The sequence below is a fragment of the Malaclemys terrapin genome, chromosome 17, assembly GCF_027887155.1.
Source record: "Malaclemys terrapin pileata isolate rMalTer1 chromosome 17, rMalTer1.hap1, whole genome shotgun sequence".
In the NCBI taxonomy this organism is placed as follows: Eukaryota; Metazoa; Chordata; order Testudines; family Emydidae; genus Malaclemys; species Malaclemys terrapin.
In genome coordinates this window covers 422476-437681 of record NC_071521.1, presented here as the reverse complement: position 1 = coordinate 437681, position 15206 = coordinate 422476, and the positions used below count along the sequence as shown (strand labels likewise).

At 42.2% G+C, this 15206-nt stretch overlaps 1 protein-coding gene across 12 annotated transcripts in view; it reads right to left on the bottom strand.

Moving 5' to 3' along the window:
- The window catches only part of GARNL3 (GTPase activating Rap/RanGAP domain like 3), a 216171-nt gene that overhangs the window by 19473 nt on the left and 181492 nt on the right, over nt 1-15206 (bottom strand). For 8 of the 12 annotated variants that reach the window (XM_054007554.1, XM_054007552.1, XM_054007551.1 and 5 more), the window contains 4 exons: nt 4624-4690; nt 2588-2695; nt 1909-2027; nt 402-537 (listed from right to left, as the gene is read on the bottom strand). In XM_054007554.1, the coding sequence (XP_053863529.1) occupies nt 402-537; nt 1909-2027; nt 2588-2695; nt 4624-4690 (430 nt within the window). Of the gene's footprint in view, nt 1-401; nt 538-1908; nt 2028-2090; nt 2696-4343; nt 4418-4609; nt 4691-4826; nt 7846-8788; nt 8870-15206 lie in introns of those variants that run through there. The other 4 variants (XR_008442642.1, XM_054007558.1, XR_008442641.1 and 1 more) reach the window with 4 other exon arrangements.

The following is a 15206-nucleotide window of genomic DNA, read 5'->3' as shown; positions in this document are numbered from 1 at the left end:
GCTGGGTGTTGGGAGGGTGTCTCAGTTCAGTTCTTAGTAGGTAACTGTCTCTTTTCTGAACCTCCCTCCATCATAACTGGCATCTTTGTTTGCAGTCTTATCCCTGAAAAATAGTTGTCAAAGATTCAGCAGGCCATTGAAACTGGATTGTCCTCCTCCTCCTAGGAAAGGTCCCTCCAGAGCAATGCTGAGGGATATTGGCAGGAGGTGAAGTAGAGCAAGCTTGCACAGCCACTTCTATGGATGAATAGAAAATTTCGGTCTTCAGCCACAAGGGCTGTCAATCCAAAATCTTTCACCATCTCCAAATTCACGAAACCAAAAGCCCAGAGGTATTGGAAATGTGATAATTGCCAGAGTGATTCAAAGCCAACACACAACCAGCCCCAACAATACTTTACCTTCCGCTGAGAAAGAAGGAAATTCTGGCATTTCATGAGCTGTTGGAGTCTGAGGAGAACTGTTTGAACTGGTTTCCTTGGAACTGCTATTGGATGATCCACTTACTGTTGCAGTAGCTTTAAAATAAATATCTGACTGAAATGACAAATAACACATTGTTAGCACAACAAGACTTCCCAGTTTAGCATTGAGACTGTGCCCAAAGAGTTGTCCTTTAAATGGTGCAGCCACTGTATGCTGATTTGCCAATGGAAAGGCCTTAAAGACATCTGGAGCTGGCTCTGGGAGGAGCACCCCAGAGTAAAAGAATCCTCTGGTGGTATACAGTTGGCAGAGCAGCCAGCTCCTACATGATCCCCCTACTTGCAGTTACAGAAGGTAGCATGGCCTGGGCTTTCCAGAGGGCTGTCAATTCCTGCCTGGGCCCCTTAGCCCTGTTGGCAATCAATGCACATTAGACAATGCACATTAGAGTAGCCTGAAGGGCAAAGGTGACCAGCCCAGATGGCTCCAGGAATGGGAGAAGGTCAAAAACAGCACCGAACCATATTGACACACTCCTGCCCTCCCAGGTTGGCTGTGTGCTCCTCAAATACAACTGAGGAACTGGACCAGAGTCCAAGGGTTTGGCTCAATAACCAACTTGTGTTCATATGAAGTTAAAAAATGTAGCCTAATCTTTCCTTTACTATCACTGCTCCTCATTACAAATAGAGAATTCTCCCTCCTTTTTCCAGGTGCATATATAAGGGCTAAGCACAAAACACACTGAGCCATCTTCATCCTTGAAATCATGGAATTACCCAGGGATGAAGTTGGCCTATTTGCATTTACTCCATGAACTCACATCTGGTGACTCACCGAACCCTTTTACCCTTTATTCAGTCAGAGGAATGTCAAGTGGAAAAGAGAAAGGAGTATTCCTAACTATGTAAAATGAAAGAAACTGGGAAAGACATTGGAAAAGGAGCATCTCTGGGTGAGCAATGGTAATATAAATGATAGTTTTCAGAGTAGCAGCCGTGCTAGTCTGTATCCGCAAAAAGAACAGGAGTATCCGCAAAAAGAACAGGAGTACTTGTGGCACCTTAGAGACTAACACATTTATTTAAGCATAAGCTTTCGTGGGCCCACGAAAGCTTATGCTCAAATAAATGTGTTAGTCTCTAAGGTGCCACAAGTACTCCTATAAATGATAGTGCTGCGCTTGGATTTAAGATTTATACTCAAAAAAGGAATATGTATGGTCACTGCAGTCAATGAAATGTGCAGTCCTGTGTTTCTTTAAGATCATACATCTATATATACTGTTTCAAATTACATAAATAATCTGCAACCTAACTTGCTCATGTAGGATCAACTATTTTTGTGATTTTAATAGACTATTCTGAAGGTGATTGTCTCCATTCTATGCTTGCACACCCAGAAGTCTATTACCAGGAACTACACATACACATTGTAATGAGACCTCACACAGGGTCCCAATACAGTTTTCCTATGTCTTACCCTTGATGCAACAAGTTGAAGTTCAGGCACCACAGCTGTGTGGACTAGGTTCCCATTCACCACTAATCGTATCTCTATGGAATCAGTAGTGAAGGCCAGGATATAAGGGAAAGCACAAACTGCAAGGGAATAAGGGCTGCTATTACTGAGAACAATTATGAACATATATTTGTGTCAGATGTTTTACAAAAGCACCTAGAGCTTTTAAAAGATTCTAGAAGTTTCCTGAAAATCTGACCTCCTCTAACATCTCCGCTCTCTAGTGTAAATATTTTAGAAGTTTTTAAACAGCCTCTAAAATGCTCATGGATGTCCAATTGCATAAAGCCTGTGTGACTGCCTGACTCTCCACGTTTAGTAGGATGTAGATGGAATTTCTCAAATAGAGCAAATGAACAGAAATAGAGCAAATAGAAGGAAATGAATGGGCTGAGGAGAACAAGAAAAAAAAGCCAATGATCTCAGAATTTTGTTTCTGCATGGAAAGAATCTGCCAAAGGGTCCTTGTTTTTCTAAACTGTCAATGCAAAAATCTAGGTGAACTGGCACAGCCCTAGACTGAGTGTGACTTGGCTGCATTTCTGTAACACCCATTGCTTCTCCCGTAGGGGCCAAGTACAATTCCAAACCAAACGAAGATGTTAAACCATCCTACTAGGTTACTACAGTCTTTTCTTACCAATAGCATAAGGAACCTGGTTCCAACTAAAGTGGAAGTCTGATGCCGATGTCTGGACCAAAGGAGAACCCCCATTATAGGGGCATACCTTTCTGTAGTAGCAGACATCTGTAACAAAAAACATCTGTTAACTCACATAGAAAATGACACAAATTAATATTAAATAAAATGGCTTAGAAAATTGGATTATATCTTCCTATACAGCTGTTAAAACCATAAGAACATGAATTCATTGACTACAATTTTTAAAGGGAGAAAAATAGGGGTAATATAGAATATATACTATATCGTGTCTCATCTGTGGTAAAATCCGATTTTAAGTGTCTACTTTGATGTCAAAGCTATTTATAATTTATTTTACAATTGTAAGAATTTTACAATTCATTAATATTTTATGAAATCATGTGTTCGCTTGTTTCCCGATCCTCCATTACTTGTCTGTGGCTAGAGACACAGGCAAGAAATGTTCTGAAGTTGATATCAATGGCACAGTATCTGTCAGCCACCACAGAACACCCTTTAAGCAGTCATACATTAGCACAGTTCACACTCCCCAAAGACTGAAATGTACAGAGAGGGGAAACTTCCATATGAGGCCTGGGGGATATTAGACACAGAGGTTTTATTAATCAAATGACTTGTGCACCCAGTCTCTCAGGAACAACAGTATTATTTGTACAATGGCTCAAATTCTATCATGGTTTTCATGCACTGCATGTTTTTCCACCAGCAAGTGCTTCTACAGCATCTACTTCTAATCATAAAACTGGTAATTTTCCAATACTAAAAAGCAAAAAGGAAAGAATAAAAGCATAGGTCAGCCAGTAAGAGAGGCAGGACTCCACTGACTGGCTTTTAAAATCTGGATTCATTGATTACTCAAAGAACATTATTATTACAGTAATTATTGCAGTGATTATCCAATGTGAACTATGACTCACCATCTATTTCCCTAGTTGCAGGATTTCTTTCAATTATGAATTATAAAATGCTTAAAAATTATCAGTACATCTGCAAAGTCAAATCAAGAAAGTCACCATCTTTCTATGAGTAGTACACACAACAGGGATTCTAGTAAAACTGAAAACCAGCTTACAAATCCCCATTCTTTTTATTTACTCTATTTACTTGGACTGAACTCTTGAATTTTGTCTGAAAGGATGCCATTACTCCCTCACATGTCTAGCCTTTTGTATTAACAGGGACTTATATGGACTTCATTACTGTAATGTTTGAGCACCTCACAATTTTTGATGTATTTATCCTCACAACATCTCTGTGTTGTCAAGAAATGCTATAACATTCATTACAGATGGTGAACTGGGCATAGAGACTAAGGCCCAATTTCTTAAAGGTATTTAAGCATTGCTTCTCTCAGTGTTGCAGTGCCTACCTAATTTAGGACCCCAAGTCTCATTTTCAAAAGGAATTTTGGTAGTTATGAGGCTAAATTCCATTGACTGTCAATGGGATTAGGCTCATAAGTGCCTGAACCCTTTTTGAAAATGACACTTAGGCTCCTAAATCAGGTAGGCATTGCAATGCAGAGCACAGCACTGCCCAAATACTTTTGAAAAGTTGGAGCCTAATTGTTTTGCCCAAGGTTACACAGGAAGTCTGTGGCAGAGCAAGGAATTGCATCAAAGTCTCAGGCAAGAGTCCTAATCACTGGATGGTTCATTAAAGATTGTGAGGGGCTCAGACACTTTGGTAATGGGGTCATATAAGAAAGAAAGGCGATTATAATAATGGATACCTCAGAGCTGACATTTTGGTGAGTAATTAACACCAGAGGTGGTTCTCCAAAATTGGGGAATTTCATTTGTACACCTGAAAATAAAAGCAGGTAGCTGATGTTTCTACATTCTGCACAGCTTGTCATAAAACAATAATGAAAATTATATTGAAAAACTGCTAACTTAGCAATATGTAGAATCATATCCCACAGATAAACAGGATTGATACAAGCAGACTGATATAATTAATGTTTTTAAACTTCCTTTGCTATTGCCCGGATCAAATAAAACAACACTTACAGTTATAACACAACAGTAGACCAGCTTCACCATCTTCATATACATCAATAGCTGCAACAAAATTAACCTGCAATGATAATGGGTAAGGGTAGTGGGCAGACTGGATACTGAAGTTATTACAAACTGCTTTTGAGAAAAATGCAACACTTTGTCCCAGAGTCAGTGGAGATACACTCCTGCAGCTCAGAACAAAATCTGTCATTTTCAAGTGTAGCCTTCTGTAGCTATGCCTTTATTTGGCACTCATTGTAAAGCCACTCTTAGTAAGGGATTAGATTAGTTTTCCAAACAATATTTTCGATAGTAACATCATAATGTAGTAATCGAATTTATTTGGAAACACAAATGTTTAGAAACGGGAAGTAACTTACCCTTCATAACTGGAAATCTGTAGATTCTTCAAGATCCGTAGTCCCTATCTGTATTCCACTGTGCGCTGATGTGTTGGAGACTGGAGAGTTCTAGCAAGTAGTGTCTGTCTGCGCCTATGTAGTTGTTCCCCTCGCGTTCCAGACTGAGGGCATAAAGGATGGTGTGGACTGACACCTCTCCAGTTCCTCTTACTGCAGATCAGAGAGGATCCGAAGTAGAGGGGAATGAGGGCAGGTAGTGGAATACAGATAGGGACCACACATCTTGAAGAACTCCAGTTATGAAGACTACTTACATTCCCTTGTTTCTTTGAGTGCTGGTCTCTGTGTGTATTCCACTGAGAGTGACTGACAAGCAGTACTCAGAGAAAAGGAGGATGCGAGGATGTAGCTGGTATGGCTGCTTGTAGAACCACTATCCCAAAGGATGTGTCAGCAGAGAAGGCTTGAACCAAGGCATAATGTCTCATGAATGTGTGGTTGGAACTCTACATCACTGCCTGGCAAATGTCAAGCAGATGTACTTGTTGGAGTAATGGTAGTAAGGCTGCCTTTGCTCTTGTAGAGTGAGCCCATACCCTGTGTGTGATAAGACATTAGATAACAACATAGAATGCAACCAGAGATCCACTCTGAGATCCTCTGGGAGGAAATAGCTTGTCTTTGGACTCGTTCTACTTATTGCCAGAGACAGTCTAGGTGACTGATTTGTTCTGTTCTCTGTAGGTAAAAGGCTACAGCTTGTCTCACATCGTGGAGACGAAGTTTCCTTACTTTGATGGATGTGTGGGCCTTCAGAAAGAACACAGGTAAGTGCATATTCTGGTTTATGTGAAATTCCTAAACTGATTTAAGGGTGAATTTCAAGTGTAGTTGTAGTGAGATCTTGTCTTTATGAAATGTAGTATAAGGAGAGTCTGCCATTAGGGCCCCTAACTCATGTATTTGTCTGGCTGAGATGATAGCAGCAAGATAGGGAATCTTCATAGATTGGTAAAGCATCAAGTTAAAAGGGTGGCACAGTGACAGTTGGAAGCACTAAATTAAGATCTCATTGAGGGGTTGGTTTTATTACTCGTGGGAAAGTTCTAATTAAAACCCTTTAAAAACTTGGAGGTGATTGGGTGAATAAGGCAGTGTAGCTGTCTGATGGAGGGTGATGTGCTGATTGCTGTTAGGTGAACCTGTATGAAGCTAAGGGAAAGGCCAAACTTCTTGAGCATAAGAAGGTAATGTGAGATATCAGGTATACTTGCTGAGTCAGGAGACTCACAGAGCTGCTGGGCCCAGATAGAGAAGTGCTTCCACTTGACGAGACATTTTCTCATGGAGTCTGTTAAGACTGATTCCCCACTCTGGCACTTTGAGTGCAGAAGGTGGGGGCCCGCAAGGATTCTAAAAATTAATACTGGCCACTCCAAGCTGGTATTAAACTCCCAAGGTCACAGTTTCTCTCTGAGCTTGGATGGGTAGATGCTGTCACCACCTAAGTGCAAAAAAACTCCTTGGAACCCAGGAAGGCTCACTTGGGAATTCCTTCCTGTGAGGTACCCACATGCCCTTTCACACACCCCCTCCCTTCCAGGGAAGAGCTCAAAAAGAAAACAAAGGAAATTAGCTGTTGCCCCCAGCTAATTAAACAACATATGCACAAACCTCTTACGACACCAAAATCCAATCCTGTTCATAAAAAAGGTACATTTTATTAAAAACAAAAAGAAAGAAAATACATCTGGAACTTAGGCTTTTGCTAGATTAAAAAAAAGCAATAACAAAAATTAAGCATTAAGATAGCTCTCTTGAGGTTTAGTTTAAATGTTACAAGCAAAAAAAGCCATCTGGGGTTTATAAAATTTTTTATATTAATTAATTAATGGAGATATCCCATCTCCTAGAACTGGAAGGGACCTTGAAAGGTCATTGAGTCCAGCCCCCTGCCTTCACTAGCAGGACCAAGTACTGATTTTGCCCCAGATCCCTAAGTGGCCCCCTCAAGGACTGAACTCACAACCCTGGGTTTAGCAGGCCAACACTCAAACCACTGAGCTATCCCTCCGCCCTGCACAGAGGAGTCCACAAGCCAATAAGAAATAAAAGAAAAACCCTAATCGCGTCTTCCTGGACATTCCCTGATTACTTACATATTTGGGGTTTCAGATAAGTAGGGTTGAGGTATGATTTGATGCTTTTTCATACCTGGTTTTAAAGCTTTTCACAGCATAGCTTCAGCCCTGCCCTGCTCTGTCCCCTCTCTCCAGAGAACAACAGACAAAGGGAATTCCCCCCTCCCCCATTTTAAAAAGTTCTGGCCCTCCCATTGGCTCTTTTGATCAGGTGCCCAGTCCCTTTCTTTTACCTAGCCAGGGAGACTTTTTTACCCTTTACTGGTAAAGCAAGCAGAGAACAGCCACCAAGAGGGACTTTATAGCTAACTCGCTGGCTGGGTGTCCATAAATGGGAGCTACTTCCCCCCTTCATTTATCACAGAGTCCACTCTACTATTAATAAGGATGACTTGCACGTTCTGGGAACAAGAACATTCTAGATCCGATGCCCATCCAAATACCAACCTGTGAGATGATGAATTCTGGGTTGGGATGTCGGATCTTGCCTTTTTCTTGAGTCAAGAGGTCTGGAAAGGAATTAATGCCAACTGGTGGTCAGGCTGACATGTACAGGAGAACTGGAAACTAGAACCTCCTGGTCCATCTGGGCATGATGAAATTGACTCATGCTTTATCACCTCGACTTCTGTAATACTCAAGGAAGCGGTGGGACAGGTAGGAATGCATAGTTTAGGTGGTCTGTCCAAGAAAGAAGGAAAGCAGTGCTGCTGGAGAATGGCCTTGACCTTCCCTAGAAAAAACAGTTACTAACCTTCATAACTGTTGTTCTTTGAGATGTGTTGTAGGTGTATGCACATCCCGAGCACAGTCGCCAGAAAATTTTCCCTCAGTAGTATCTGTTGGGGTGGCTCAAGCCCCCTCTGGTGCCGCATGCTCACAGCACCAGTATAAAGCCCCCAGCTGACCCTGCACCCACCTCAGTTCCTTCTTTTTTGGCTAGCTCTGATGTAGAGGGGGAAGAAAGCAGGTCATAGAATGCACATGTGCAGCACATCTTAAAGAACAACAGTTACGGAAGGTTAATAACAGTTTTTTCTTCTTTGAATGACTGCACATGTGCATTCCACTGTAGGAGACTCCCTCAAGCAGTTGCATAGGTGGTAAGATCAAAGTTTATGGACATGCTGACTGCAACATCGTCCCTGGACTGTTGAGTGATGGCATAATGAGAAGAGAATGTGTGTACTGATGACCAAATCTCTGCTCTGCAAATGCCTGAATAGGGATTTGTGCTAGGAATGCCACTGACGATGTTTGTGACCTTGTGGAGTGAGCAGTTAGGTTAGCTGGTGGCCGAAAACCCGCCTGATCCTAACACATATGATCAAGGATGAAATTCTCTGAGCAGAGAGAGGGAGACCCTTTATCCTGTCAGCTACTGCTATGAACAGTTGGGTGAATTTACAAATGATCTAGTCCTTTCTATGTAGAACACTAGGGCTTGTCTAACATTCAATGAGTGAAGAAGCTGCCCTTCCTTATTTGCATGTGGCTTCAGATAGAAAACCGGTAGGAAGTTTGCCTGATTGCTATGAAACTATGAAACCCAAGCAAAGGGGAAAACATTTTAGGGAAGGGCTGCAGACCAAAATGGATGAACAAGCATCTCAAACAGATTATTAAGAGAAAGCAAAATGCCTACAAGGAATGGAAGAAGGGATGGATCACCTTGCCTGGATCTGATTGAGGCCTCACAGTGTGCTCCATTAGGTGCTTCTGAAGTTGGAGTTCTTGCGCCTGCCATGTTTTCTGAGAAAAGAGCAGTAGACACTGCACTTAGTGGAGATATAAGCTTCTTCAAGGCAGTAAAGGCAGCACTGGTGGTTGTCGCTGATCAAAAAGGAGTGGGGGAAGGAAAGGCAATTCTTAAAGCCTGGGAGCCTGGTCATAATCTAGGTTCTGCACTGACAGAGGATTTCTCCGGATGGAGATTCTAACTTAAAAATTACTTATCTAACGATAACTAACAACATAAAACTTCTAAATATTTACAGAAAAGAATGCCTATGAGGATCAGTTCTTGACACTGGAGGATTCCTACTAAGGCCATGTGGTGGTAAAAAAGGACCTGGAGAGGCATCAGTCTGCACCACCCCTTATAGCTTTGGTATGGACCACGAAAAAAGCAACTGCAGAGGCGTTGAGCAATGGATGCTACTTGCTAGAAATATCCAATTTCAGGCATATGGAGCACATGTGTACCAAAAGTGAATACACATAGGGACCAGAATTCAAGGAAGAAATAGGCTGTATTTCAGCAGAGCTGGCTGAGCCACCAGGCAGTGCTAAAAATGCCAGCTCTAAAAGGAAACTTTGTAAAACATCAAACAAAAAAACCCAACATTGCACACCATGACTGGGAGGCTGGAAAGACCATAAGCACCCATATCGTCCCTCTCAGGGATCTTAGCATTTAAAAACATGAATGAAACCAATCTGGCAGTTGTTCCAGGTTTAATTAATTCCTGTATGACAATAAAGCATTGCTGAACAGATTTCAATACCCTGGAAAATAGGGCTACAATTAAGAACTGAGAATTATTGGAATGAGAGAAAATGGACATTGGAGAAAGTGGAAATTTTTATAAAGTATGGTCATCAGAAATTCTCAGACTGCAACCCTCAACTGATTCTTTGCAACTAAATTCAGTATCTGGAATGCCCATAAATAGGTTTAGAAGGATTAAATTTTTATTGGTGAATGTAGATAATGTTTATTTCACTGTATACACACAAATTAATGAAAATATATTTCCATAGATGATAAATGAAATTTACAGACAGGCAAAGTAAAAAAAATGCTGCTCAAGAACTTATTACAGTCAAAATCTAGTGATTTAGACTTTTGAATTAGGCTTTTTACAAATGGACTAGCAAATGAATAGTAAATATAGGTATGAACTTTTGATTTAAGGCTATTTACTTTGTCAGCTTCACATTTAAAAATTAGGGCTGTCAAGCAATTAAAAAAATTAATCGCGCTGTTAAACAATAATAGAATACTATTTATATAAATATTTTTGGATATTTTCCACATTTTCAAATATATTGATTTCAATTACAACACAGAATAGAAAGTGTACAGTGCACACTTTATATTTATTTTTTATTATAAATATTTGCACTACTGTACTTGTATTAAGTGAATTGAAAAATATTATTTATTTTATTTTTATAGTGCAATCTCTTTGTCATGGAAGTTCAACTTACAAATGTAAAATTATGTACAAAAAATAACTGCATTCAAAAATAAAACAATGTAAAACTTTACAACCTACAAGTTTACTCAGTCCTACTTCTTGTTCAGCCAATCGCTCAGACAACAAGTTTGTTTACATTTGTAGGAGATAATGCTGCCCCCTTTTTGTTTACAATGTCACCTGAAAGTGAGAACAGGCGTTCGCATGGCACTGTTGTAGCTGGTGTTGCAAGATATTTACATGCCAGATACACTAAAGATTCATATGTCCCTTCATGTTTCAACCACCATTCCAGAGGACATGCGTCCATGCTGATGATGGGTTCTGCTCAATAACGATCCAAAGCAGTGCAGACCAACGCATGTTCATTTTCATAATCTGAGTCAGATGCCATCAGCAGAAGGTTGATTTTCTTTTTTGGTGGTTCAGCTTCTGTAGTTTCTGCATCGGAGTGTTGCTCTTTTAAGATGTCTGAAAGAATGCTCCATACCTCGTCCCTCTCAGATTTTGGAAGGCACTTCAGATTCTTAAATCTTGTGTCAAGTGCTGTAGCTATCTTTAGAAATCTCACATTGGTACCTTCTTTGCGTTTTAACAAATCTGCAGTGAAAGTGTTCTTAAAAGTAACAACGTGCTGAGTCATTATCCAAGACTGCTACAACATGAAATATATGGCAGAATGCAGGTAAAACACATAGCAGGAGACTTGCAATTCTCCCCCAACGAGTTCAGTCACAAATTTAATTAACACATTTTTTTTTTTAAACAAGCATCATCAGCATGGAAGCATGTCCTCTGGAATGGTGGTCTAAGCATGACCAGCTCTTTGAGCTGTGGTCAAGTGAAAAATTCTCTAAGTTGTATCTGGCATGTAAATACCTTACAATGCCAGCTACAAAAGTGCCATGCGAAAATCTGTTCTCACTTTCAGGTGACATTGTAAATAAGAAGTGGGCAGCATTATCTCCCGTAAAAGTAAACAAACTTGTTTCTCTTAGCAATTGGCTAAACAAGAAATAGGACTGAATGAACTTGTAGACTCTAAAGTTTTACATTATTTTGTTTTTGAGTGCAGTTATGTAACAAAAAAAAAATCTACATTTGCAAGTTGCGCTTTCACGATAAAGGGATTACACTACGGTACTTGTATGAGGTGAATTGAAAAATACCATTTCTTTTGTTTATGATTTTTACAGTGCAAATATTTGTTATAAAAATAATATAAAGTGAGTACTGTACACTTTGTATTCTGTGTTGTAATTGAAGTCAATATATTTGAAAATGTAGAAAAACCATCCAAAATATTTAATACATTTCAATTGTTCTACTTTTTAACAGTGCAATTAAAACTGCGATTAGGCGCAATTTTAATTAGTGTGTTAACTGCGATTAATCGACAGCGCTAGGAAAAATATAAAATTTGTGTTTTAGTGGTTTATAAAGCTTTATCTTTTTGAATCTCAACATCTACTGACATTAAATAATTATTGTCTGACCCTCAATTTCCTGCAACTGCGAATATTTAAATTGCTAACCAAAAATACTTTAAACCCATAATTATGCGTAATTGTGAAAATTTAAATAGATAAAAATGCTTTACAATAAACAGATTTTATCTGTTGAAATTATACAAAAATAAAAATTGAATTATTGGTGGTGTGCAGTATGTAATAAATAATCATGAAATTCTGTAAGTAGCACAATCAAAACTATAAACTAGTTATAATGGATACTGGACTGGAATCAGTATGGTGAGGGGCATGGTATGAAATCTTTTGATGCACTAGATCAGGGGTTCTCAAACTTCATTGCACCACGACTCCCTTCTGACAACAAAAATTACTTCACGACCCCGGGACGGGGGACCGAAGCCTGAGCCCGTCAAAGCCCAAGTCCCACCGCTCCGGGCAGGGGGGCCAAAGCTGAAGCTCAAGGGCTTCAGCCCCAGGCCGGGGCCTGCAACCTGAGTCCTGCTGCCCAGGGCTGAAGTCCTCGGGCTTTGGCCCTCAGTAGTGAGGCTTGGGCTTCAGCCCTGGGCCCCAGCAAGTCTAAGCCAGCCCTGGTGACCCCATTCAAAGAGGGTCGTGACCTCCTTTGGGGTCCTGACACACAGTTTGAGAACTGCTGCACTAGATTATACTAGACCAGGGGTCGGCAACCTACGGCACGCATGCCAAACATGGCACGCGAGCCGATTCTGAGTGGCACGCAGCTCCCCACCGCGGTCCCGGCCCTCAGCCCCCCTCAGCCTCCCTGCCCACTGCTCTCCTCTGCGGGGGCAGGAGGTAGAAGCTTGGTTCTGCGCCAGTCAAGCTTCCCTCCTCCCCCACCTCCTCTCCTTCCCTGGCCAATCAGTTGATGGCCCTAGCAAGGGGGAGGGGGAAGAGCGGCAGCGTGCACACAGCTCCGTAGATGAGGCAGAGAGAGGTAGGGACAGAGCCTGGGGGAAGGGGGTGGAACAGGGCATATCCCTTCCAGACCCCTGCCTTCTGCCCTGCACCCCCCAGCCCTCTGCCCTGAAGCCCCCCACCCCAACACACACCCATCCTTGTTTAGTGGGTCTGTACAGCTCAGGCAGTTGATAATGGGACCTGGAAAGAAGAAGTTACTCACCTTGTGCAGGTTTCAGAGTAGCAGCCGTGTTAGTCTGTATCCGCAAAAAGAAGAACAGGAGTACTTGTGGCACCTTAGTCTCTAAGGTGCCACAAGTACTCCTGTTCTTCTTTTCACCTTGTGCAGTAACAATGGTTCTTTGAGATGTGTCTCCCTATGGGTGCTTCACTGCATGTGCACTTGTGTCCCTGTGCTGCGGATCACAGAACGTTGGTAATAGTGTCCGACATGCACTATCCTCGTTGTGCCCTGCCACGAGGTTAACCAGACAGCATGGGTGAAACCCCCTCCGTTCTTTCTCTACTGTGGAGTCCTTGGCAAGAACGCCAAAGTAGAGCGGAGGAGGGTGAGTTGTGAAGCCCCCATAGGAACACACATCTTGAAGAACCATCGTTACTGCACATGGTAACTTCCTCTTCTTCTTCGACCTATGTCCCCTATAGGTGCTCCCACTGTTAGGGACTCCCGAGCAGTATTCCTACTGGAGGACTGGGGCTTCAGAGTCGAGTCAGTTATAGATGACAATACTGTGGAACTGAAGATGGCATCGGAAGAGGAGGTTACTCACCCTGTGCAGTAACTGACGTTCTTCGAGATGAGTGTCCCTGTGGGTGCTCCACTCTAGGTGTTGGTGCGTCCCTGCGCCTTCACTCAGAGACTTTTCGTAGCAGTACTCGTACTGGCCACACATGCGCAGAGGCTGCCCCCTGCAGTGAGTCTAGGATAATAGTGCGCATGCGTGGCCAATCTCCTCAGTTCCTTCTCTACAACGGAGGCTACCCCAACTCCGAAGTAGAGGGGAGGAGGGTGGGTAGTGGAGCACCCACAGGGACACTCATCTCGAAGAACGTCAGTTACTGCACAGGGTGAGTAACCTCCTCTTCTTCGAGAGAGATGTCCCTGTGCTCCACTCTAGGTGACTTAAAAGCCGTGTATCTTAAGGAGGTAGGGACTTCGGATCTGATAGGAACGCCGTTGATAGTACAGCCCTGCCCAAACGTATATCAGATAGAGGGCCTTGAGTAAGGGCATAGTGTTTAACAAAAGTGTGCTCAGAGGACCAGGTAGCTGCTTTACAGATATCAGCCAGGGGAACTTTGCGTAAGAATGCTACAGAGGCAGCCATAGATCTAGTGGAGTGTGTTCTGATGCCGTCTGGAGGTGTAACTTTCTTCATCTGATAGCACAACCGAATGCACTGAGAAATCCAGTTCGAAAGTCTCTGGGTAGAAATAGGTGTACCTCTGGAACGCTCCGTGATGGAAACAAAAAGTCTGGAAGAATTTCTAAAAGGTTTGGTTCTATCCAAATAGAAGGACAAGGCCCTGCGTACATCTAGTGTATGCATTGAGGCTTCGAACGAGTTCGCATGTGGCTTCGGGAAAAAGGTTGGTAAGTGAATCGGCTCATTAATGTGGAACGAGGAGTGTACTTTAGGAAGAAAATTGGGGTGTAACCTGAGGGTAACCTTGTCTTTGAAAAATATCGTATATGGTGGGTCTGCCATAAGAGCTGCTATTTCTCCTGCCCGCCTGGCGGAGGTAATTGCCACTAAAAATGCTGTTTTCATCGAAAGGTGTAAAAGGGAACACGTGGCTAGGGGTTCAAATTGTTGTTGGGTTAGGCAAGAGAGAACGAGATGAAGGTCCCACGGGGTGGTGGGTGGTTTTATGTCTGGGTATAGGGTTTGGAGTCCCTTGAGGAAGCGCTTGGTGATAGGATGAGCAAATACGGAAGTACCCTCAATTTTGTCATGAAAAGTTGTAATAGCAGCTAAATGGACCCTGATGGAACTGGAAGAAAGGCCGGATTGCTTAAGGTCCAATAGGTAGTCAAGTATGAGCGGAAGAGGTGCTGACGTGGGACTAAGTTGTTTAGTTGAACACCAGTGTGTGAATCGTTTCCACTTACATAGATAGGTGGTGCGAGTAGATTGTGTTCTGCTATGCAGGAGCACTCTTTGAACTTGTTCAGAACAATCTAGTTTATTTTGGGAGAACCATGTAGGAACCATGCTTTGAGGTGGAGCATGGATAAGTTGGGGTGGAGAAAACGGCCGTGTTGTTGTGATAGGAGGTTCGGAATGAGAGGCAAGGGGATTGGTGGTCGAATGGACATTTTGGTGAGAAACGGAAACCAGGGCTGTCTGGGCCATGATGGGGCAATTAGGATCACTTTGGCTCCATCTGTTCGTATTTTTATCAGGACCCTGTTCAGAACCGGTATCGGGGGAAACGCATACAGTAAGTTTTGGTGCCATGGGATCATGAATG